This window comes from Populus alba, chromosome 3, assembly GCF_005239225.2.
Source record: "Populus alba chromosome 3, ASM523922v2, whole genome shotgun sequence".
Taxonomy (NCBI): domain Eukaryota; kingdom Viridiplantae; phylum Streptophyta; class Magnoliopsida; order Malpighiales; family Salicaceae; genus Populus; species Populus alba.
The window spans coordinates 11,972,126-11,998,055 of record NC_133286.1 but is presented as its reverse complement, the minus strand read 5'-3'; the positions used below and the strand labels follow the sequence as shown (position 1 = coordinate 11,998,055).

Here is a 25,930-nt window from a genome sequence, read left to right as displayed (position 1 = left end):
GTACAAGTCAAGGAGGGTGGGTGGCTTCTGCCTAGTTCCTCCGTTTCTGTTGGTTTGTTGTCGTTTCAAAAAAAATTTTAAAATTATAAAAATAGTTGTTATTTAAAATTATAGTAAAAAATATTTTTTTTTATTTTTTAAAAATTATTTTTAATATTAACATATTAAAATAATTTAAAAATATTTAAAAAATTAAAATTTTTAAAAATATATAACTTACATTCCATATTCTCAAGCATAAGCTAGTGCCACTAAGAGCGTGTTTAGTAGTGTGATAGCGATTGTTTTTTCAAATAACTTTTCGTGTTGAAATATGTCAATGATATTTTTTTATTTTTAAAAATTATTTTTAATATCAACACATCAAAGTGATCCAAAAAAATACAAACCACATTAAATTTTAACAAAAAAAAATTTTCAAATTTATTGGGACGCGGTTTGCAAACCAGCATTCCCAAACGCTTCCTAAGCTCCCCTCGGTAAAGATAAGTTTCTGACCCCCACTTGGACCCTCTAACTGAGCTATAATCTTATGTCCTTCCACTGGACTCAAGCCCATCTGTGTTTACCTTTTTCGGCCCAAATCCTTCACAGGCCCTTTGTCCTTCACAGCTGGACCTCGCAGAACATTATATTTATTATATGATAACGCATGATCCTTTTCCTCAGATGTCGTGTTTATCCATGAGTTTCGCCTTCCTCTAGCTGCATGGCAGAATTTTCAGGATTTGTTGGCTGTACCAGAACACTAGGGCTAGTCCCCTCTGTCACCCCATCCTTCATGCTAGCCCCTCGCTCTAGCGTGCTTCCATGAGAATCTAATGGGCATGATCTTGCAATATTATGATATTGTGTAGCTGTAGCCCCTCGTGCTCGACCTTAATTATACCAGTAGTACTGCTCTCGAATCCATGGCTTCCCCGCATCAGGTTGGTTTGAATCTATTTAATTCAAATCTTGACAAATTTCCCAGAACTGTGGCCAAGGCTAGAAGAAAACTTTCATCGTAGTATACGATATTCAGATCTGGGGTCCTTGCCCAAACTAGAGTTCCATCAATTTTAGCTGTAGAAGACACAAAATTTGGTCGAAAATCATCCAAGGATCTCCGTCCATGATTTCCGTCTGTCATTATCTTGATCAAACTTGGCCATGAAGAAGCCATGCCCTCCGTCCATAAGGTCAAAACCACCATTCAGTTTCCATAGGGCACTCAAACGAGAGTTCATCTGGGTATACCCTATATTCTTCCCCAACAACACAAAATCATTAAAAAATTTGTCATCCAAGAAAATCTTCGGTAGAAAACGATCCTCGTTTTCATATTGAACATGAAAAAGTTGTTGCCCTATCATGTCAGTTTTTTAACTGCAGGCGGTGGGTTTCTGGTTCCCAGCACTTGATCTCGAAAGGAAATCCTCCCACCTTGAATCTGTTCGTTTGATAATCAGCTAATATCAGGTGGCCTTGCTGGGATAGTTTCACTCTCCTGTGCCCTCTCTGTAAACTCGACCTCCATGATTTTCAAGTCTAAGTTGTTCTAAAAGTTACAATAACATACTGAGAGTTACACACTAGCTTAATTAGAACATCAAGCAAGCCGGCGAAAAAAAAAACCGGAAACCATGATGTCATCCGGTCCATGTGAAAACTAAAAGGTTTTACCTTTTCATTCATCCCATCATTGATGAGCAATTATTTTGAAGTTGAAGTATACAATAACTAAATTGGTGAAAAGGCGGTTATAAGGAGAGTTGAATGCGTGAAATCATGAATCGAAGATTTTCTTGAAAGGTATTTGATTGATTCAACTGTAAGCAGTTCCACATCAATGAATTGCTACCGATTGCTGCTCTTTCCTTGTGCTCTCGCATGTTTTCTACTTGTTTAATGACTAGAGAAAAGTAAAAATCGAATACCATTGCAAGCCACGGACTATTTGATTTTTACAATTTATCTTTATTTATTTTTAGTTTGAAAGGCTTTTTTTTTTCTTTTAGTTTTTTTCCCCTGGAAAATTCATTATGTTTCAAACAAATATTTTAGTCATTGAGATTAACGGTCATCTCATCTGAAATTGGGAGTCATGTCTTATCCCTTATATAGTGATCTTTAAATGTCTCAAAACTAATCCCAACCTGATTCAAGATATATTTAATATATAAATGATTGATTTATATTTTTAAAAATTAAGTGTAATAATGTGTAGAAACCTATCATAATCCTTCAAATATTAAAAAAATTCATAAATAATTTGACTTAGATTTTCAGTCATCAGTTTCTGAGTGTAATTACTATCCTTTCATTAATAATATTCTGATTTGGACATTATAACATGGGGTGCGTCTACTATATCAAATAATGTTTGTTCTCAACATCATAATTATTGATTCTTTGAATAGGATTTGAAACTATTTTTAAATTTCATTTCTTCTTACGTAAGGGCTACAATCAATATTATTTGAGAACAAATAAAACATTTTTCACAATACACCTAAGGTGATAAATCCTTTCTTGATTACTTAAATACCTTTATATAGTTCATATTATACTATATACCTACTCATTTGTTACCCTTGATTAGGATAACGTGTAGTAAGATCAAAATATAACACTCTTTATATAAGATAATTTAGTGATTTCAAGTCTAAGAATCATTTACACAACTATTCACATGAGTCTTTCAATGGACACGAATGGTCTCTCCATATAGAATTTTCATACTGGTCCATTCAGTGTACATGTCATCCCTTTCATACAATAATAATAATAATAATAATAATAATAATAATATGTATCAGTTTCAATAGCTCTAATTAATATTGAGTGTTAATAGAGCATTGACCATGAGTATTTATAAATAATGCTTTGATGCAATAAAAATCTCATAATTATAACAATTTTATAATTTTCTTTACAAAATATTTTTATCTCAAGAACTTTTTCTTTACTCTAGATTCACTAATAAAATATTAGATTCATTAATAAGATATTTAATGAATATTAAAAATAAATAAACTCATATTAATAAGCTTTACACACACACAGGGGCGAAGACAGGGAGGGCTGGCAAGGCCTCGCCCCTGCAAGAAAATTGTTTTTTCAACCCCTTTTTTAATAATATTTATATTTTTAGCCTAAATAATAAAACAACTTAAATTTTGACCCTTTTTAATTTTATTTTCTGGTTACACCCCTAAACCTGCGCGCTTTTATATATATATATATGACATCTAGCCAACTAATTAGCTACAAAAACATATACACGTAGACTTACTTTTCCCCTTCAAGAATTGCCCAAGTCCATCATGCATTTATGTCCGTCTCATATAAATCACCAATTGCATCTCTTTTATGTGCCGCAATCACCAGCTAACATACTACCTGCATCTCGCTAACTCTTAACAATTTCCTACTTCAAGAAAACTTTGTCTTTCTGTTATTTAAACTTCTGTATCTCTCTTTCCTCTCATGGCTCCCAAGAATACTGTCACTGATGCATCCACTAAAAAAGTTATGAGCAAAGGAGCATGGACGGCTGAGGAAGATAACAAACTAGCTCACTGCGTTGAAGTTCATGGTGCAAAAAGGTGGAAAACAGTCGCACTTAAATCAGGTCAATATTCTCACTCCCAGTTTTCCTCGTAGAACAGCTAGCTAGCCCCGTAAATTTTAGCTATTACATTTTGCCAGGGTTTCGAACAGTTAGTACTATTTTTATTTTTTTTTGTGCTCTATCTAGCTAGACGGACCTCCATATTTTCTTGTATTTTTCAGGTTTAAATCGATGTGGAAAGAGTTGCAGATTAAGATGGATGAACTATTTGAGACCTAACATCAAGAGAGGCAACATATCATATGACGAAGAGGACTTGATTATCAGGCTCCATAAGCTGCTAGGAAACAGGTTAATTATTCTCTAAACCCCGGACCAGTACTACTCTAATTACGAGAGCTATACTGATATAAATGATCATTCTATCTCGTGGCGTGCGTCTTCGAGCACTATCGTCTAATTTGATAGCAATTTGAGCAGTTTTTTTACATTTATATAGGTGGTCACTGATTGCTGGGAGACTTCCAGGACGAACAGATAATGAAATTAAGAACTACTGGAATTCTCATTTGAGCAAGAAAATTATAGATCAAACTCAAAAGGAGAAAATGCCAGATCAACCTTCCACACCGCTAGCCACCATGCACCAAAAGACTTCGGATGCCATTCAGGTCGAGGAAGAGGGCGGCGCTAGAGAAGCATGGAACTTGGAGACTGGGAACTTTGATGTTAATGAGTTCTTTGACTTCTCCGCTGAAGGATTTTATTGGGTTGATAAATCTCTTCAACTTGATGGGGATTCAGTGGCTCACCGATCGTGAAGAGGTGAGCATTATCCGATGTAATTATATTGGTGTTTGAGATCATGCTAAAGTTTTTTTTTAGTGTTTTTTATTTAAAAATATATTAAAATAATTTTTTATTTTAAAAATTTATTTTTAATACAGCACATCAAAATTATTCAAATATAAAAATAATAATAATTTAAAGCTAAAAAAAATTAAATTTTTTTTAAAATATGGTTCAACCACGTAATATAGCGGGTGTACTAATCTTTTTTCAACTTAGAAAAAAATAAGTTCAGGAGACGGTTATGTTTTTAAAAAAATAAAAAATTTTTGATAATTGAGTTAAACTTCAATTAATTTAATAATATGATAAAAAAAAATTAGACAACAACAACAAAAAAATTTTAAAAATATATTCAATTTAATGTTGGGTTAACACGCGAAACTTGTGACCTGATGAGATCATAATAGCTCTATAGAAGAATGACATCAACAAAAATTATTTGTAAAATAAGACCTGAAAAAAAAAAATCTAAGCCAACTCGGTCCTATCTTTAAAACTCATGACCTAAAAGGTTAACAAAACCTTGATCAATAAAATGTTAAGGGATGGAATTGAAAAAGAAATTTTCAACAAAAAAAATAATTAAAACTAAAATAAATAGCAATCAAAAAAATAATGATCAAATCTGACATAAAATAAAATAAATTGAAATATCGAGGGATGCAAATGAAAAAATAATTTAATTAAGAGAATAATTAAAAAAATCAAAATTAAAAGAATGAAGATCAAATTTGAACAAAAGAAGGATTAAATTAAAAGAAAATTGTAATTTTATAGATAATCTAAAATAAAACAAATAGCAATAAAAAAATAAAGACTAAATTAATCTAAAATCAAAATAAATTGAAGAGCTCCTTTGAATGAAAATGTGTAGGGATTGGCTATAGAACCAAGAAAGGGAGAGAGAAAAAAAAAAAAAAAAAAAAAAAACAACAACAACAATTGGTGCAAAACTTGACATATTTTTCCATACATGCCATCCAGGAATGGAGGTGACACTATGAGGATTAAAACATCATTATGGATACTGGAGTTTGGCCATTGAACGACATAATACGTATCGTTTAAAGTCTGTAAGACAACCCATGAGTGACTGCGTTGGCCACATGCGTAGTCGCTTTGTCAGATTAAATAATATTTTATTTATATAAAAATACTAAAGTATTTTTGTTCAAACTTGATAATTACAAAAAAAAAATAAAAAAAGACAAAAAATAAAATAATAAAATAATAAAAAGAAAAATTCATGATCTCATTCGTATGAGAATTTACAAGTAAATTTTATTTTATTTTTAACTGATGGGGTAATAATTACCATATTCTGTTCTCCAATACAACACACACACACACACACAATAGCTTTACCCTTCATTCATCTCTTTTCAAAGAAGTAAACATAGCCATCTTGTTAGTTCTGAAAATATTTATTGCGATTTGTTACAGCAAAATGCTAGTAGCTGCCTGCCTATGGTTATCGTTTGAAAATGGATGCAAATTATAATTTTTTAAAAATTTATTTTTTTATTAAAATTTAAATTTTTTTATATTTTAATACACTAATCTTAAAAATAATTTTTAAAAAATATATATCATTTTAATACACTTCGACACAAAAAACATTTTGAAAAATAATTGTAACTATATTCTCAAACAAGCTTTTTATTTACAAGATACTTCATCTTATAAACATCAAAATGCGCCATGATATAATAACATTACAGAAATGATTTACGAATAAATTATTTATATTAAATTTCATACAAATTGATGTTTTAATCGAAAGAAATTGTAACCGTTAAAATATAGGTCTATGAGTTTTAAACAGTTGACATCCTGTGAAAGAAATAATTGCCACTTGTTTTGTACTAAAATATTGCATGAAAAGTCTTTTCTTTTGTAAATATTTATAATTAAAATTAATGCACGGTGAACAGTATTGGGGTGCAAAAGACATGTAAGTTTTTGCATCAAATAGTTCATTTATCAGCACCAAAAAAACAGAGAGAGAAGGCCAAATCTCATTCATTTAATTCTCTTTCTCATGCGGTTGGCTTCATTCACTCCTTGGAATTAGAAATTGATTCTACAACCACCTGTTTGTCCCCGGGATCGGTGTAAAATTGTCATGGACAACCGCGAAGGATGCTCTACTGCCCTTCACCGCACAAGAAATCTGAAATGTAAATTTTCATAGCAAACCTATCATCATTGAAAATTAGGTAGTGTATAAAAATCAATTTTTATCCTGTCTTAGTTGAGAAATTTGTGTTTCGGACAAACTTATCAAATTCTGTTAACAACAAGAGTTAACCTGAATCAATGTAAAGATAAAATAATTATTACTATAATTTTAAAGTTTAACTAAGAGTTGACATAAGACAAGGCTTATCACAAATCAGGTTGATTATTGATTTAAATCAATATAAAAATAAAAATAATTATTAATACATTTTTGAAACCTTACATAAAGGTTAACCTGAGACAAGGCTTGGATCACTAGTTAAGTTGATCATTGACTCGAGTCAATACAAAAATAAAATTAATTATTATCATAGTTTTAAAACCTCTCAGAGATAGATCTAGAGTAAGGCTCTGGTCGCGGGTTGAGTTGACTATTAAACTGGATCAATATAAAAATAAAAATAGTTATTATTATAATATTAAAACTCGACTACGGGGTTTATCCAAAATAAGGCTTAGGACACAAGTCGGGTTAACCATTGACCTTGATCAGCGTAAGGATATAAAATGTTATTATCATAGTTTTAAAACCTGACTTAGGGGTCAACATGGGTTAAGGCCAGGGTGACAAGCCGAGTTGACCATTGATTTATGTGAATATAAAAATTAAAATGATTATTATCATAATCTTAAAATCAGACTTGGAAATCAACTTAGGATAAGACCCGAGTCACATATTAGTAGGGTCAATCCGAGTTGATTCAAATTAACGTATGAATATTAAAAATAGTTATTTTCGTAGTTTTAAAACATGATTTCGAATTGACTTAGTGCAAGACTCGAGTCACATGTTGAGAGAATTATCTCAAATTTTTTTAAAAAAAATCAATGCAACAAAAATAAATTAAAAAGTAAATGGATCTTTTATCCATGTGTTATCTTATGTCAATCCAGATTTTTAACCAGATTAAATCAGATAACTTTTTTTTTTTTTTTAAAAAAAAAACCTGAATCAATTCAGGCTCCGGTTTAACCATGTCTAGTCTACTGTCATGGAATACAAAATAAAATAAATTTCTCCGTCCAATTCAATTCAATGCTCACCAAGACATGACAATTGACATGACAAGATAATTATTTATTTACTTCAATCATTTCCTGTCCAATCAATACTTTCCAACATGCCAAACACCACATTAAAAATGAGAAACACGAAATTCTTGACACAAGCTTTTTCTCCTCAACATTCCTTCTATGAAATCAAGTATGGGAGTCATCATATTCGAGTTTTCCAAGTACCTGTTGGAAGAGCCAACTGCTCCAGCTAACAGACACATATCAGGTTACGAGTTACAAATGGCGCAGCTGCCATTTTACATCTCTAAATAAGAATTAAACGTTAGGTTCAACCATTTTGTATGCGAAATCCGAGCTCCTCCGTTTCATGGCATGGGAGTCCCTGGAAGTGGTGACAAAACACCAACATAATGGAACAGGCTATAGGCTGGACAAATATTAATCCTAAGTTCAATAGTACCGGCGTTCATTTATTAAAGGCAAGTGGGGTGGCAGTTAACAGCCGTAGACGTTCATCCAGTATAGCAGATTTATGACTAAAGATAATGAATTTTCAGACGTCCTTGGCTTTCTTCCCATAAAATATTCATTTCTGCTTTTCAGTTGAGAGTACATGATTGACATCAAGCCATTTCCAGGGACCACAGTAGTTTTACAGGATTGATACTGGCCATGTGGAATGTCTCCTTTTTTGGGCTCATCATCAATACTCGGCTGTACTTCGCCGGAGTATTGCACACCAAATTAAAGGAATTGCTACGATTGTGGGATTTGAACATGGTTCAACCTGCTAAACCAAATGGAATGCAGAATCATGTGGAACAAATCGTACCTGAGTGGTCTTGGGTTCCAAAGAAAATGCTTTTGCACCGTCTTCAGATTAGCTAGCATTGTAAGATATCTTCTCAGTGGGATAGCCAAAAGAATCTCCTTCAGCTTCGGGATATCCTTCTCTGCTACAATAACAGAGAAGGCACTCCAATCCAAAACCTCATTGAAAGGAAGAACAAAATTATCTGCAATGATGACTGGAACACACTCGTAATAAATGGCCTCGACGATCCGAGGGCTGTTAACTTCGTAGCCCATTGGACATATACAGTACTTGCTAGATTTCATATGCTGAACATAAGTCATCTTTCGAGATATACCAATGGGTAGCGGCCCATATATTTTCATGTCATCATCTTTGTTATGCCAGTACTTCAGGAGTGTCGGTCGGACCCTTCCATGCATATTTCCAGCGAAGAAGGCAAGGATTGGACGCTGTGATACTCTTATACCACCACCGACATTTCTAAGTGGTCTCTTGGGACTCCTTATGGTAGTTTCAGGCAGGGATACGTCCTGGCCAGCAGTAAAAATACCTTCAGACACATCTGCATTGCATAAAGCCTTCATAGTGTTTTTGGTCAGTTCCTCGTGCATAGTCAATGCGTAAGGTCCCTGTATGGTTTAGAACATAGGAAAACTAGGTTAACAAAACATAATGACAGTAGATGAACAATATTCGAGAACAAACATTCCAGCATTCTCAAAGTAATTGAAAGAAAATCGAAAGAACAAAATTCATATTTCAAAACATGTATCAAGCTGCTCGAGTGCGTATTTGTAGACATTTAAATGAGTAAAATCCACGTTAGGAGTCCAAGTGAAAGTTGAACTTTAATTCTTAAGCAGTTGGATATAGGCTTGTCATAGACAAATTACATAGATGTCTAGAAGATATATTTATGAACCGGTGAGATAAGTTATAGGTCCAAGAGAAAGGTCTGATCGCGTTAAATTAGAATGACAGCTCAAAAGAAATACAATTTTTAGTCTGATCATTGTATCGCGCTCAAATTTTTACTAAAGCTTTTGAATGTTGTTTCCCCTATAGTATTCCACTATGTCGCTACGTAAACCATTAGATATTTAAATATCAAAAATCTTACTCAAATCCCAGGTTTTGGTATTTTTGTGGTTTTACTTGTTATTTTCATGCTTCTTTTCAGATTTTATATTTCTTTTCTTTGTAATTTCATATATTTTTTTTTAATTAACATAGGACTTTTTGTCTATTTAAGATTTTGTGAATCTACTAAAAAGAGAGACTTTACTATTATTATTTTTAAAGAGAAAAAACATGTGAATTTAAAGTTCATATTTATATCCATACTCTATCTTTAAGTTTTCGTTTGCATCATATGGCTAGCGTAACTACCCACTCAAGTAAGACTTATAATTATTCAGCTGAGGTTGGTTGTGAAGCCAAAGCTTTGACGTTGGTGTGCAACAACTTGAGGTAAACATTTGCATTTGAAGCTTTTTATCTTACATCTTAGGCTAGCATCCTAACTGATTATTGTATTCTAGTCACACTTTTGAAATATTCACAGTAAACATTTGATGATTCTATTGTTTGCTGGCGCATTTATGTGCTCGGGTGAGATAAAAGACTAGCTTTGTTACTGTCTTCTTAAAAGACAGATGACCAAACAGGACAGAAAAGAAGATACAATTGTTTTGATAGAGCTATAAGTTGATGGTGGAAAAAATATAAAAAAATATTAATTTTTAACATTTATTATTGTTAAATTTATATACTTTTTAAAAATAATTATATATTATTTTTTTTAGTTTAGTTTATATTAAATGCTACAGTTAATAATAGTATAATAACCCTAGTTATAAAACCTAAATTAGCTTAGCAAGTCGACTTGAAACTCAAAAGACCCTAAGACCTGGGTCAATCTGAGCTTAAAAAAAAAATAAAGAGATTAACCTAGTAAAAAATTCAGGTTGATTAGTAATCCAGTCAACCTAGGGTCAAACATGGGTCAAAATCCCATTGATTTTTTTATTAAAATAAATAAAAAAGACTTTATTTTAGTCATTTAAAAAACAATTGGATCAACCTTGGTTAACCCTCCCAACTTGTAACTTGAGCCTTATTCTAAGTTATATACTACATCAGGTATACTTACATATCAGTAATCACAAGTTTGAAGTTAAGAATTTTTTACAAGGATATTTGGAATAAAAAAATAATAAATATTATCTATAGAGACATATCCCACTATATCTTTTATTTGAAAGTACAAAAATTCATTCAAAAATTATCTTAAAGATATATTTATTTGTGTATTTATGTTTGTCTCTCAAATCAAATATGTTTTTATCTTCATTATCTTCTCTCATTTTTTTTTTATCCTAGAATAATAACTAAATACTTAAGGGAGTGTTTGAGATAGCGATAGAAGTTGTTTTTCAACATTTTTTACTTAAAAATACATCAAAATAATATTTTATTTGTTTTTAAAATTAATTTTTAATATTAGCACATTAAAACAATTTAAAAATACCAAAAAAAATTAATTTTTTAAAAAAAACAAGTTGTGCCGGGCTGCCAGACACCTTCTTATTGAATGGGTTTACAATAAAATTAAAATTAAAATCCTAATACTCTTAACAATTACCAATGACATGTCATTATGGTACGGAAAAGAATCCAATTGTTACCAGTGCAGAACGCATAACATTTTCCTGGGTGAAATTCAAAGTGAAAGAAGGATAGAAGCTGTTTGTCGTTTGAAGTATCCATAATTTATCTTGTACCTGATCAAAACTATTAACTCAGTAGATATGTCCATGTTGAAATAAAAGGGAAAAAAAAAGGGCTAATGAATAACACAGATGAGAATAGAAATGCTGATATGTCTTTGATGACAATAATTACCAGATTATATGTTCAACAAGAACAACTGAATGATTCTAGACATGTCAACTCATCGAATTCATTGACTATATGGAAATGCAGCTGAGGTTTCTAGACTACCTAAAATTATTTAAATTTTCTAACATGTTTCTTTTAGGCCAACATGGATGTCTTTCCATCTGGCTGCTCAATGACACTTTAACTATACCAGATTTAGTAACCATCTTGAATGGGGCATTTGTCTAAGGCAAATCATCAATGGATGTGATAGGAAAAACTACAGATGTGACCAAAAACACAATAATTACTCCGAGGATTGCAATTATGTGTTTCCACAGACAGAAACAAGGAATTTACTGTCCGACTATAAAGCAGCTATATATCGGCACTCACAAAATCAAAATGGAGATCTACGGAGAGGATAAGAAATTACCATACCCAGTCATGGCATGCAACAAGAAAATGGTCCCTTCCATGTGTGCGGTTCCAATATGGATACTTTGCAGCAATCATGTTTGCATAGTCTCGCATAAAGATTGACAACGGTCTCAAATTATGTGAATTAGGCACATAAACCGCTACCTCCAGCTGGCGTGCACTGTATGGAAGATAAAATAGATGAGCCTTTTCTGGATCTCTCGAGACAAACTCCCTGCTTGCCTCCATAAATTTCATAAACCATCCTTCAGAAGCATAGATTCCATAGAGATGCGGTTGATGAAAGATGGGCTTATCTCCATCCGGGTAGATGAAAACTTTTAGTATCGTTTCCATCAACTCGTAGCTCCTGAAATTCAGGTTGAATTTGTCTTCAAACACATGTTTTTAAAACAATTGACAACAATGGAATCATGTTGTTCGTTGAGCTGGATAACATATGGTATCAAAGCCCTGGGAGGCCAAACTAGAAATAAGCTGACTTTTAGAACAGCTACAGGTATGCCAGCACTGTGGAACAAATGAGTAGATGGAAACTAACAAAACAGAACAGCCTCAACCACTTATTGATTCAATTAGTTTGAAATTGATTCAAGCAAACGTTACTCTCCTCCACTACTTAATCAACATATTGTACATACTGGGCGAAGTATTTTTATTCTGATGATGATGCGTTTAATTACAGTATGCAACACAAGAGAAACTTCTGTCATGGCAATTCAAAAGGCAGCCTTAATAACAAGTTTCGTGAACCTTGCAGGGAATCAAAGACTTGTCGGATTGGCTGACCTGATTGTTGAATATCATAGCATTTCATAAATGGAGAAGATTAACAAGTGCTCGGGTAATCCTATTTCATTCACAAAATACACACTAGGTTCAATGACTTCGAAAAAGGAACCTCCAAGTACTAAATATGTAGTCCTGGATGTACAAATTCGGTAAGTGGAAAAGATGAAAGTGAAAACTTACTGAACCACAAATCTTAACAGAAATACATGAAAAACAATTGGTGAATGCTAAAAAGTAAAATTAGAAAGAGGCTTACATTGTGGACAAGAAGGATTCCTATGCCATTACTTGATATAGCTTGTTGACACGCGCTATGTTGTTAGCCAAGTAAATTTTTTGTTTAACATAAAACATTTCAAGGCATTTCTCCTGGGTTTTTTAGAATGAATTTTTTCATCTTAAATTTAAAATTTGATGGATATTAGATAATATTTTTTAAAAGATATTGATATGGTTAGATATTGAATAAATTTTTTTTAATAGTATAGTGATGATATATTAGATTGACCTGTGTTAATTCATGATAACCTATCAAATTCAAGTTCTGAGTTATGAGTATAATAATTTTATAGAAAACAGATTGAAACAAATTATAAAACTTAATTCTCAACTAACAAAATATTGAGGACAAAACTAGAAAAAATTAATTCCATTTTTAAAAAAAAAGACAAAAAAAAATCTTGGTTAATCTCTCAAACCCACAAGTTAAGTCATGAGAACATGATAACTTTCATAAAAAGCAAAATGAAATAAATCACGAAGCAAATTTCTTTATCGACTAAATGTTGAAGGATGAAATTGAAGAAAAAAAAACAATTAAAGATATGACAAAAAAAATCGAGTCAATCCAAGGTAGCATGTCAAACTTGCTACTTGAGTTTGCTCGTAAAACTTACAACTTGAATTATGAGAATGGGATAAACCCATAAAAAGCAAATTAAAAAAAAATCACTAAGATTGATTTTCAACCAACCTAATATTAAAAGATAAATAATAAAAAATAACAAAAAAATAACTCTAGTCAACCTATACTAACCTAGCAAACAAAATACAAGAATGGAATGAAGCTGCAAGTTAAACTGAACAACACAGACACAAAACTGAAATGAGCCACGACTCAACAAAGAAAACAACTGAACTACATGAAGGAGAAAACGACGCCAATTTCTTTTTTCCTCGATCCATAGTAAATCCATTGCTAAAGACCTATTCATTAACTTGTCTTCATATTGCATGACTGTGACAAACTCAGTTGAACTAGTTGTTTAAATACTACAAATACTACCTCCTTGCAATTTATGTACTTCTATTTGCTTTCGTATATGCAACCAACAATGAAATGCCTATCTGTCTCCCTCTCTTCATATGAACAGATTGGCATAATTCATGTTATCTTTAACTTAGGAGACCATAAACTGGCGGTGAGAGAATAATAGTACATGGGAGAAGAATTACATACCTCTTGAAAACAGAAATGTTGCGGAATATAGGGGCACTCAGATAAGGATCATCAATAACCACTGGGGCATGCTCAATCTCCCTTTTGGCATATATAAGTGCATCATTCGGTGACAAGGACCAAATGAATCTCTGAATTATATGAAAGGAGGAAAAAAAATTGTTTGTAGCAACTCCTTTATGATAATTCCCAACGAAAAGTTTGAGGTTACAACACTCAATGGCTGTACCTGCATACGAGGAGGTATAGGACTACGAGGAGGAGGAGGAACAACCTTTGACTCATCATTTTCCTTGCTCTTCTTCTTTCTCCTTTTTAATACAGAGTTTCTCGTCCGAGGGATTTTGGCTCTTTTATTTATAGATGGTACTGTGGTATTCGGAGAAAGAACTGAAGCAGCAGAAACAGGAGGAAATTGTTGAACCCTTTCTTGAGTAAGAGCCTCTCTTAACTGCATACTACCATTCAAGGATACGTACGATGAAACAGCTAGAGGTGGAGAAAGGAACCACATATTCACTGTATGAGGAAATGCATATGTGGGAACCAAAACTCCAACTATTGTCATGACCACACCAAGGAACAGCAGTTTTCTCCAATCAACTTTTTTCCAAGCGCAACGCCGTAATAATTCTCTCATCAGAACAACTCCAAAAATTTCTCTGTTCCCAATCATCTAAGTAGTGATAACAGTATCAAAAAACTCCTTCATATAAAGGATGAGCACATCAATCTAGTCCTTTGGGATTGAAGATTCAGAGATTTCACAGATTCGGTTGCCTGGGGAGGCCAAAACAACATTAAAACCATCGGCAGCGCGTGAAAAAAAGCAGAATCTTGGTTTTATCTTGCAAATTATACCCTTCAAATCTACAACTCCAAAAAGGCCAGCTTCTGAAACAAGAAACTGAAAACATCAATCAACTTTAAAAAAAAAAACTGAGAAATCTCAAGCATTTACTCAATTCAATCGGAATTACAATTAAGAAATAATACATAATCCATCCTGACAACATATTTTACAATCTATAGATTAACTAACTTTAGATAGTCACAACAATCCAATCTCCAATCATCTGTGCACGTCACACCTCTCCAAATTTTGAGGTTTTATTTAATAACCACTTGATTACTTTATATATATATATATATATCAAAAAAAAAAAAACTGGGTTCATTTATATTTATTTTTCAAAGCTTGAGACGGGGCAGATCCATTAATGGCATGCTTTTAATAATTTATACCAATGAAAATTCTCCTTGTACTTCAATATTAACCTGAAGCATTCCGTTATTGATGAAAGATTAATGTAAGAAGACATGAATATTAAAATTCAAAAGTAATTGATGACTTAAAATAACTGCAAAAAATAAAAAGGGAGAAAGAGAGAAAGTACCTGGTGTTGGAACAGGGATTGGAGGAAGAGGATGAGATTGGGAAGTGAAAGTACTTTGCGAAATTGGAAGGGAATGATGAGATATGAAAAGCTTTAGTGATGAAGGAAGGAAAGAAGGAAAGGAGAAAATTGAATTTGACTGTTTGAGTGGAGGGAAAGAAGGGAAAGCATCGCGTCTGCAACGGACCCGGTAAACTGACTGACCTTTGCGCCTTGAAATACCTCCTCTCAATTCCTACTTTTCTTTTGAGTTTTCTTTTCCAGGGCGTTGCGTCTATTGCTTTTTTTATAAATAAAAAATTTTAATTTTTTTTTAATATTTGAGTAAAATAGTATTTTATAAAAATTATTTTTTTATAATTTTATATCATTTTTTATCTAATAATTTTTTTATAATTTTATATCGTTTTATATTTTAATATTAAAAATAATTTTAAAATAAATATTATTTTAATTAAAAAAATTAAAAAATAATTACGATAACTTCTCATGGAATCTGATGAACAACTCTTTTTCCATAAAATCTGTACCTTAAACGATAATTTAATAAATCATAATCACTTAATAAGCAAACGATTTCTCCTGTATTATTGAAGTGTTTATAAGAATACATGCATGCATGTGTGGGTGTGTAAAAGCATCCGAATGCATTGTCTTATAATATTAAATAGGAAACTCAATAATATTCACATTTGGGTATTCATTATCAAATTACCTTCTTTACTAAAACATCTGGGTTTTTTAAAAACTTTTTTTCTTTCAATTTAATTCTTCTATAATCAAGTTAGATGAAATTAGTTTTGAAAGTATAGCAAAACTACCAAATAAAAAGAAAGATGACCAAAATATAAAATACAAAGAAATTACATGTTTAATCCCAAATTCAATGCAATTTTTATTTTAATTCAGAAGATTTTTTTTCATTTCCTAGCTTTCATCATGAAGAAATGAGAGAGAAATTCGTTTGAAAACAATAAAAAAAAAAATAGTTTGTTTATAAAATGTTAACAGGTTCCATTCGATAAAACGAGTTTAATTATGATGGGTTCTTCTTATAAACATGCATAAAAAAAAAAGACTGGGTTTCCAATTTTGATTTGTTTTATTTGGTTTATTTTTGTTTTTTTGGTTTTTGTTAGTTTTGGGGTTGATATGTGGTTTAGGGAGTCTTTTATAGTGTTTATTAGTTGTTGTTCAAGTGAAATTGGTTGAAAAAAAGATTTTCTAATCGAAAACATCTCATCCTTGATTTTTCAGACACCAACTGGATTCTAGTAACAAATGTGTGCCAACATTTTTAAGACAAGAAAAAGAAGAAAATAGGGCTTATTTGTGTGGCCTACCATATAGGCTCGCACATCTCAATTGTTGTTTTTTAGATTTTTTGTTTTTTTTTCCTACCTTTAATATGTTTTTGTTGTTTCATTGATTAATGTTGGGTTTTTAATGAGTTTTTTATCTATGAATTTTTTTAAAAGAAATAACTATTTTTCTTAATTAATTTTATTTTTTCATATTCTATATTATTATATTTTTCTAGTCCTAATTGAAGAGAATAGTTTTTCTATTTTATTTTTCTTATTTAGTATTATTAGGTTTTTCTATATAAATGGTTGTAATAGCCTTTTGACAAATGAAGACTTCAAGGAATAAAAAATGAATCTTTTTGATGCCTCCTCATGATTAAAGTGTTCTTGATCTTTTAAAAAATTGACCTGTAATAAACACTATTCCTCTGCATTTTTATTTGTGTCAATTGCTAGCAAAGTCCAATAATCCCCAATGGTTTTCGTTGTATATCATCAAATCACAATGGTTAGAAGTTGCAGAAGATGTGTGTTAAAGTTTAACAATTCCTAACGATTAGTTGAAGTGTGTTGTCGAATAACTATTTTTAGAAAAGGTTGCAAAATAGGATGTGCTTACATAGAAAAGAGAAGAGGAGGTTTCCTCATCGGGAAAGAGAAGTCCAAGAAACAATTTGTTATTTTCATCTACATCATTTCATATTATTGGAAACCATAGTGGCTAGACCCATGATGAGATATTCAGAACAAAGATTTTAAAGTTCGCGATGGAATAGTTCATATATAAAAGGATGTTTGTAGTGAATGACATTTTATATTTGATATTTAAATTCGAAGATGAGTTTCTTCTAACCATGGAAATACCGATAATTGAGATTTTTTAAAAAATAAAAAAATAGCTAGTTTTATTATTTTTCTCTTGTTTTTTTTCAATTCAATATTATTACGATTTTCTAGTTTTTTTTTTTTTTCTATAAAAAGTGTTGTAATGGTTTTTTTGATAAGAAAAGATTCACATAAATAAATAAATAAATAAATTTAAATTTGCCTTTTTATTTTTAAGAGTTTTGACTTTTATAAACTCCGTAGCTCAAATTTGCATCAATTTTCTAGTTTTTTTAATTCAATTTTACTCTTAAATTTTAATTATTCATCATGATTGGCTAATCTATGTTACTTCCCAGCGTTAAGACGCTCAGCGCTCACTCATTGCTAGTTTGCTACTTAACATGCAATGATGCAAACATTCTCAGAATGTAAATAGAAAAATAATAATAATAATAATAAAAAAATCATTAGCGCTTTCAATTGGGTAGAGATCAGAACAGAGCTCAATGCATTTTGGTTTTATAGGCCTTCTGGGGATAGAATGGATATTCTGCCTTTAACTGGGTACAATGTTCTGTAAAACAGGCAAGGCCCATCAACAACCGGACCCACTTTGTCATTATTAACAAAATTAGATAACGATGTCGTTGCATCCTTCTATTTTTGCTGATTTTCATCTTTACCCCTTTACATTCATCAATATTCCACTTCTACCTATATAGTTTAAAACTTTCAGAATTACTTTTATAAGATATTATAACATCAATAGATAATGTAACTCAGCTTGATAACAACGCAAAAATGAAAACCTTTACGATCCAACCATGTTTTAAGAATTTTTTATCTTTTTATTTTTAAATTAATTTTTTTAAAATTAATATTAAAATTAATTTTTAAAACATAAAATAATATAGTTTTTTAAAAATAATATTTACCCAGCGCTCACGCGGTATCATCAATAACTAACAGCGGCACCGAATCACCTAACTTTCAAAGGCAAATCAACAAGATTCGGCAACGTCCAGAACTTAAACCCCTTTCTGCTAAAAATTAAATAAAGAAAAAGAACCGTTCAGCTTCGTGCCTCTGTTAATTTTTTAGATTATTTTTCGATGTGTGAATGTGAATTTTTCTGATCTGATAACGTAAATGGAACCATTTTTTTGATCTCCGTTATACAATTAAAAAACTTAGTTTTCTTTCTGCTTCTGTAATCCTAGCGCCTCCATGGCTGCACCTTTCTTCTCTACTCCGTTTCAACCTTACGTTTATCAGGTACACGATTTCACTCTACTTTCACAATTACGTCTATATGATTGGTCGCTGATTTAAGGAATAAAATTTGAATGATGGAGGTTGACTTTAGGGTTTTAGTGTGGTTTGATCCCCTTTTGATGTTCATTGTTCATGGCTGAATTTAGTAGTAGAAGTGACTTTGTTACTCAATTCGTTATAAATGTGATCTGTTTTTGCTAATTGAACAAGATTTTGTGTAAAATGTGATTTTTTTTATTTATAGAATCAAGGAATATTTTGGAAATTGGTATCACTGAATTTGTTTTTTTTTTTTTGGATTTTCTTACCTTTGAGGTTCTCACCTCATCAGCGAACGCTGATCAAACTATCATCTAGTTTTGTAAACTCCTCTTGTATTGAGGAAGATTCTTGGCTGCTTGGTCTGTGAAGCTTTTTGGAACATGCTCTAGGTTTAAGTTTGGTTCTTCTTTGGCTGTTGCCTATGTCAATATGAATATTAATATAAAGATTGTGTGATCAAAATGATGAAGATTGAAGATATAAGAAGAATGTGCGGAAGAAGACAATAAAACAGTAGTGATTGATTGGGCAGGCTGATTAAAGGAAAATGAATTCTGATTTGAAGAGAGAGTTTTGGAGTTGGTTCCGCTTCGCGACTGTTATGACCTAGAAAGTCCTACTGTGGTGCAATGGTTTAAACTTAATTCACCATTCAATTTATATCATTGATGATTACAATAGATAGAAACCAATGTTGGGTGATTGGTTTCCACCCATTTCCTTTAGGTGGATATGTTGTTTATTTTGCTAGTCCCGTGGGTATCATTCTTCCTGGTTTGGTATCATCAGTTCTGCCCACTTTATGAAAACTAATTTAATCCCAGGATCACCAATTTATATTGCCTCCTTTGTTGTTGAGAGTCTGTACTTTAACTTTGTAATATTACATACACTGAATAATCTCATGAGGGATAATGTAATGTAGAGTCATCATGGTGCTGTGATACCTTTCCAGATTCTGGGGGGTGAAGCTCAGATGGTTCAGGTGTGTATGATAATTATCCCTAGTTTGTGCCACTCCTTTTTGGTTCTCTGTTCTAAATTTCTTCAATGGTATTGATTTTGCATATTCAGATAATGTTGAAACCACAAGAAAAAATTATTGCAAAACCAGGTAAGGTGATTGAAACTCGATTTTCTTTATGGCTTATACATATCTGTGTTAGCTTTTTTTTTCCTTTCCTTTTTTCTTGATGAATGAATGAATATCATTTATAAAGGAAACAGAAAATGTAGGGGCCAATCCCTACTACAAAGCAAAAGGCAATTTTTTCCATGGGTATGATTCTTAAACTAACCCCTAGATGTAGCAAACATTAACAAAGGAGGTTTCCTGATGGCATCTTTGCACATGTTGGTATTTTGTAATCTATTTTCAACGATAAAAACTATATTATATACAATACTATCTGTTGATGATGATTGTTTAGAGTGCCACCTGTGTGTTTCTCTCTTGCCATATAAGATCAAGGCAAGCACACCAGGATATCCTTAGGAGCCAGGAGAGGAAGGATTTTATATTTCAAGTCGGTGCTTTGCCCAATCAAACATCTTTAATTATGAAACACACATTCCATTCACTATTACCATGCCGCATGGAACTGATACCCTAGTAAAGTGCAGGTTCTATGTGCTTCATGTCTGGGTCCATTGAAATGGAGAATGTTTTAATCCCTGAAAATGAAGTGGGTGTCTGGCAGTGGTTTTTTGGCAAGGCTGTTACTAGTGTAATCTTCCGTAATCCTGGTCCAGGTGATGGATTTGTTGGAATTGCTACACCTTCTCTTGCAAGAATCCTCCCGGTTTGTGCTTCTATTATGTGAAGTTTTGAGATGCATTATTTTTTATCTTGTGATGTGAAGCTCATGATCCCAAATTTATAATTTAATATGGCTGGCCATTGTTTGAAATTTGTCTGATCTGTTGTTGGTTTGTCTGCAGATTGACTTGGCGAAGTTTGGAGGAGAGATTTTATGCCTGGTAAAGCTAATTCACGCTTTTTGTTTGTGTCCCCTGGTTTTGCTGATAAGAATTTTCTTTTTATGGTATTAGTCATTTTGCAGTGAAAAAACTTGGATGCTCAAAGCTTGTATTATTTTCGAAGTAGAAGTATTTTTTTCTCTCCTTACTCTTGACCTGCTGCAAATTTATTTCTTTGTGAAATTGCTGTGTAGCCAGATGCATTCCTTTGCTCCATCAATGATGTGAAGGTCAGCAATGCATTAGATCACAGGGCACGTAATGTCATGCCTAATATAGAGGTTAGATTATGTTTGTTTGCAAGCACTCTCCACTCTGAATTTTTCAATTTTGTCTGTTTGCTTTTGTTGACTGACTGTCATGGTCATTTAAGCAATCTTTTTTTCTGTTTAAACCTGTCTTATCTTGATCTTTCCTCAAGTCATCTGATTTTTTTTATGGTGATATTGATGCTTCTATAGGGGTTTTTGAGGCAGAAGCTAACTGGACAGGGACTTGCATTTATTCTTGCTGGAGGATCTGGTATGCATTTTCTGACATCTCAAGAATTAGAAAGTACTTATAAAAGTGTGGGTCTTCCCTGAATTCTATATATGCAATTGGATCAGGAACAGATTGGCCTTTTAGGCTTATCTCTGTGGTTTGGAATATCTTGGCAGGCTTCAGTGTCCACTCATGCTTGTTTGCAACACCCACTCACTTGTTTCCTTTCTGTTCTTTTCTTTATATTGTCACTTTCCTCTTCCATTTCTCCCTGTTATGCTTGATCTTTGATTGTATACACTTTTCATGGACGTGTTTGCTGTTTTTTCTGTCACACATTACTCTGGATCTGTCCCGTTTTGCACTGACCCTGGGAGCTTTATTGCTATTGTTTTATGCTAGTTGCACAGAAAGTTCTTGAGGTGGGTGAGGTATTAGCTGTTGACGTGTCTTGCATTGCTGCCCTTAATACCACAGTCAATGTCCAAATCAAATACAATGGGCCAGTGAGACGAGCAGTCTTTGGGGTAAGTTGCTCTTTTTTATAGATTTCACTCACTATCTCTCTCCATTTTTTTGTTTACTTTTGTCTTTGCTGGTCCAAGCCCTTAATTTTTAGTGATGTTGTGGACTTTCTCTCCTTTATAGTGTGCTTGTTGTTCGATTATAGTAATCAGTTAATACTCACGGCTTCTTGCCTAATGTGATATTGTTAGTTTGCTGACTTACGCCTTTACACTGTTGGCATAACAGAAAACGGATGGAGAATGAAAGCAGATAAAGTCTTTTTCTTGTTTAGGTGTTAGCAGCAAATAAAAACAACGCAGACTTTTGTCTTTTTCATATAGAAAATAGTAGCTTATTTTCTCTAATTTTTACCTTGTATAAGAGTCCAAGGTTACCTTGATCTGTTTCGTCACCACGAAACACAAGTGCTCATTTACAGGGGACCAAACAACCACGATACAAAGTAATGAATCAAAAAAGCTAAAGATAGCTTCTTTGTTTATGAAAAACACCGTGCATCACTTTAGTATATAATTAACATTTTGCAAGAATTGGCTGTTCTAAACTGTCTTTGAAATTGCAGGGCGACAATTTAGTAACAGCCACTCTAACAGGACCAGGCATCGTCTTTATCCAAAGTTTGCCCTTTCAACTGTTTTCTCAGCGCATTGCTAGGTAAAATCATTTTTCAGCATGGCCAAAACGTTGATTTTCTTTCTTTTTTTGTATCCAACGGAAATTGTTACAGTGTATGGATTGAAGAGTCTATTTTGATCTTTTCATTTTCGCTCATGCCCCTCCATTTGAGGTTTATCAAAGCTAATTACTCTCCATTGCAAAGCTTAACGAAGTTGAATGGTTTTCTGATTGACAGGGCAGTGACATCCCCAAACATGAGAGAGAATCCGAAGTTCTTTGTGCAGATTGCGATTTTCTTTTTCCTGGCATATGTTGTGATTGTATCTTCATTAATCTTGACCGATGTATGAACCTTTTTTTCTTCTTTTTCCTTTTTTTTTTTTTTTTTTTATTAAACCCCACATTATAGCCCTTAATCGAGCTTTGAGCTGCGGCTTATTTAATTTAAGTATGACCATATCAATGGGAACAAAGGGTTTTGAAGTGGTCTTTTTGGATATGTATATTTTGTTCGTTATGATAGCTTTGGTGACGTTTTGTGACAAAAGAAACAGAAACAACTGGAACAGAAAAGATGGCAGTCGACGCTTTAGATTCAACATCAACTATGCTCCAATCTCATATCCTCGCTGGTGAGGAACATGAAACTACAGAGTTGAGCAAACTTCATATTATTGTTGTAGCTATGTGAGTTGTTATTGTGATTTTAATTTTAATTTTTATTTTTGTATTCCATGAGATTTATATAGTAGCCAGTGTTGATGCATTGGTTTTTTTTTTTATTTTTGTCCTTTCACTTTTTGATAAGAAAATTTAATACTATCTTATATGTTATCTTATATGTTTGTCTTCTTCTACAAACACACGATAAATTTTATAAGAGCAATGAGTACCATCATATTAATTATTTTTTATAATATTTTAAAAAATAGAGAGATGTAACAAAAAAAAATTCTAGATGAAGACATTTTTATTATTTTTTATGAATCATAAATTTTATTTTATTTTTGTATTTATTTTAAAAAATATATCAAAAAGTAACTAATAGGATATCATTTGTTATTTTTTTATTAATTTTTAATTTTTAAGGATATTTGGGATGTTAATAAATTAGAAGTTGAAATGTTGGTGGAAATATAATTACGAACATAATTAAAGTATTGGGATGGTGTTGTTGTATGCACGTGTTTTCATGTTTTGATAGTTAAAAGTCTCTGTATTAATTTATGTATTCAAAATGGTAATAATTAATTCGATTTAAATAGATATACTAATTAAAAAATAAAATTATTTTATTTTTGAATAATTACTTTATAATATCAATAATCTTCTTTAAATTTTTTTAATTGTTATATGGTATGATATGATTTTTTATTTTGATTTTTTTCTCACATTATCATAAATTTATTATTTTTAAATAACTTTTTCTTATAATTTAAACTTTTGTTTTCAACAATATCATATATTTATCGTTACGATTCTTAACAAATTTAAGGTTTAACATGTAGGAATTTAATTGAAAAACTTATTTAGGGACCAAATGACATTTATAGTAAAATATGAGGATCCAAAAAAAATTCAAGTACTTATTTGTAAGAAAAAAGAAAGAATGTTTAGGGTTCAAATAAATATTTTGAGAAATTATAGGGACCAAAATATGTATCACTAAAATATTACATATTGTAAGCATCTAGCACGTATCATTGTTATTTCTTGGCATTATGATAGCATGTGTAATGTGTAATTGTGGTTTAAAATATTTTATAAATATCTTGTGAGTTACTATAAGAAGTGACGTGCACTTATAAAACTTGTTTTAATAAATAATAATAATAATAAGAGCTAAGGCTTATTTTAAAATAGGCTAATTATAACTAGACTTGCAAGAACGGGTTGTGCCTTGTCCAAAATAAAAAGTTCAAGCTTGCATGAGTTTGAAAGGTCATGACTATATGCTTTTTTTTTTAATGACAAGTTATCTTCTAATACATATTTGGATATTTTATGTGGCCAAAAATCGAGCTTTTATGTCCTAAAACCTTATTTTTCAATTTTTTTTTATCTAAATACACTTAAAAAACATGTTATGAACCCATTAAACCTATTTTTAATCCTAAAACATCCTCCAATTGATGGAAAAACTCAAAATGAAAATGAATAAAAAAAAACCTTTCTCAAGCCCTCATAAAACTCCTTTCTATAAAACAAACTCACTAACACTAAGATTGGTCTATTTGGTGTTTAGAGTATGTTCGAGTAACTTCTTCCCTTCTTATTTTTTTGACAACTTTCTTCCTCCTAATTCAACATTAAAGGGATTGAAAAATAAAAATAAAAATAAATTTTATTATCGAATATAAAATTCATAAACTTCAAGGACCAACTAAAATGTGTAAATTGAAACTTCAAGAACTAAAATAAAGTTTCCATGCCTTTTCAATATTTTTTTTATCCTTATTCTTTTAATTTATTTTCAATTGCAATGTAAAATTCTATTTCACAAAATCAATTTTTAATCTAACACCGCAATATTTCTCAATCCTTTGCATATGCAAAAGCATGTGAAGTAAAAAAATCCTGACATATAAAATTAGGCTAATATAATTAGGAAGAACTCAATTAAAAAAGAAATAAAGTTAGATGATCACAATAAATAAAAAAAAACATTTTGGAATTAACGATTAAGATAGGAAACCATGATAGTAGTTTTATTGTTTACTAGCTATTTGACTCGTGCTTCGTCATAAGTCAAATAATTGTTTTTTTAACAAAAAAATAAATATACAAGTTTTTCTAATGTGTGTTTTTTTTACAACAACAAATTCTAATTATAAATCAAAAGCTTATACATGCATTTAATTAAATAAATCGAGCATCATCTATGCCATTAAATGACAAAAAAAGGTGTTAACGAGTCTATTTAACATGCTTCGTTGTGAGTCATCTAATTTTTTATAATACAAAAGAACGAGTTTGTAGGTGTTATTATTGTGCCTTTTAACATTGAGAAAAAAATATATAATTATAAATCTAAAATTAGACGCTTACATATAATGAAATAAAGTGAGGTTCATATGCGTTAATAAATACAAGATAGAGTTGTTAACGCATGTAGGGTCTCAAGTTGTTTTTTTAACGTAATAGAAAAACAAGACAATGTTGCAAGCACGTTTAACTGTATCGTTATTGTTTTAATTGAAAAATATAAAAATGATATGCATGCTAAACAAAATATATCTTAAAATGTATGAACCGGCAAACTAAGAAAGAACTACTAATGCTTATCAAATTCTAAAATAAAAGGATAATCATTCCCATAAAAATAGATAAATATGATATTTTATTAATAATACTACCGATTATTATATATATAAAAAGATAATTATGATATTTAACCTCAACCTTTTCCTTTAATGC

General features: G+C 31.4%; 2 protein-coding genes across 4 annotated transcripts; one reads left to right on the top strand and one right to left on the bottom strand.

Moving 5' to 3' along the window:
- Window positions 1–7,712: 7,712 nt before the first annotated feature.
- On the bottom strand, window positions 7,713–15,692 carry LOC118062820 (probable glycosyltransferase At3g07620). Of its 2 annotated transcripts, none has more exons than XM_073407890.1 (5): window positions 15,453–15,692; window positions 14,285–14,962; window positions 14,056–14,186; window positions 11,805–12,153; window positions 7,713–9,112 (listed from the first exon to the last, which is right to left on the bottom strand). In XM_073407890.1, exons 2-5 carry the CDS (start codon window positions 14,729–14,731, stop codon window positions 8,423–8,425), a joined length of 1,617 nt encoding a protein of 538 aa, XP_073263991.1. In that variant the 5' UTR covers window positions 14,732–14,962; window positions 15,453–15,692; the 3' UTR covers window positions 7,713–8,422. The 2 variants fall into 2 exon arrangements, with proteins under 2 accessions (XP_073263991.1, XP_034932561.1); XM_035076670.2 differs by having other exon boundaries at window positions 14,285–14,949.
- Window positions 15,693–18,533: 2,841 nt separating this feature from the next.
- Window positions 18,534–23,295, top strand: LOC118062862 (uncharacterized). Of its 2 annotated transcripts, none has more exons than XM_035076724.2 (10): window positions 18,534–18,862; window positions 19,830–19,889; window positions 19,979–20,018; window positions 20,528–20,706; window positions 20,846–20,884; window positions 21,079–21,165; window positions 21,346–21,406; window positions 21,770–21,894; window positions 22,458–22,549; window positions 22,749–23,295. In XM_035076724.2, the coding sequence occupies exons 1-10, from the start codon at window positions 18,815–18,817 to the stop codon at window positions 22,861–22,863; spliced, it is 846 nt and encodes a 281-aa protein (XP_034932615.1). In that variant the 5' UTR covers window positions 18,534–18,814; the 3' UTR covers window positions 22,864–23,295. The 2 variants fall into 2 exon arrangements, with proteins under 2 accessions (XP_034932615.1, XP_034932616.1); XM_035076725.2 differs by having other exon boundaries at window positions 18,813–18,862; window positions 19,979–20,430.
- The last annotated feature ends 2,635 nt before the right edge of the window (window positions 23,296–25,930 follow it).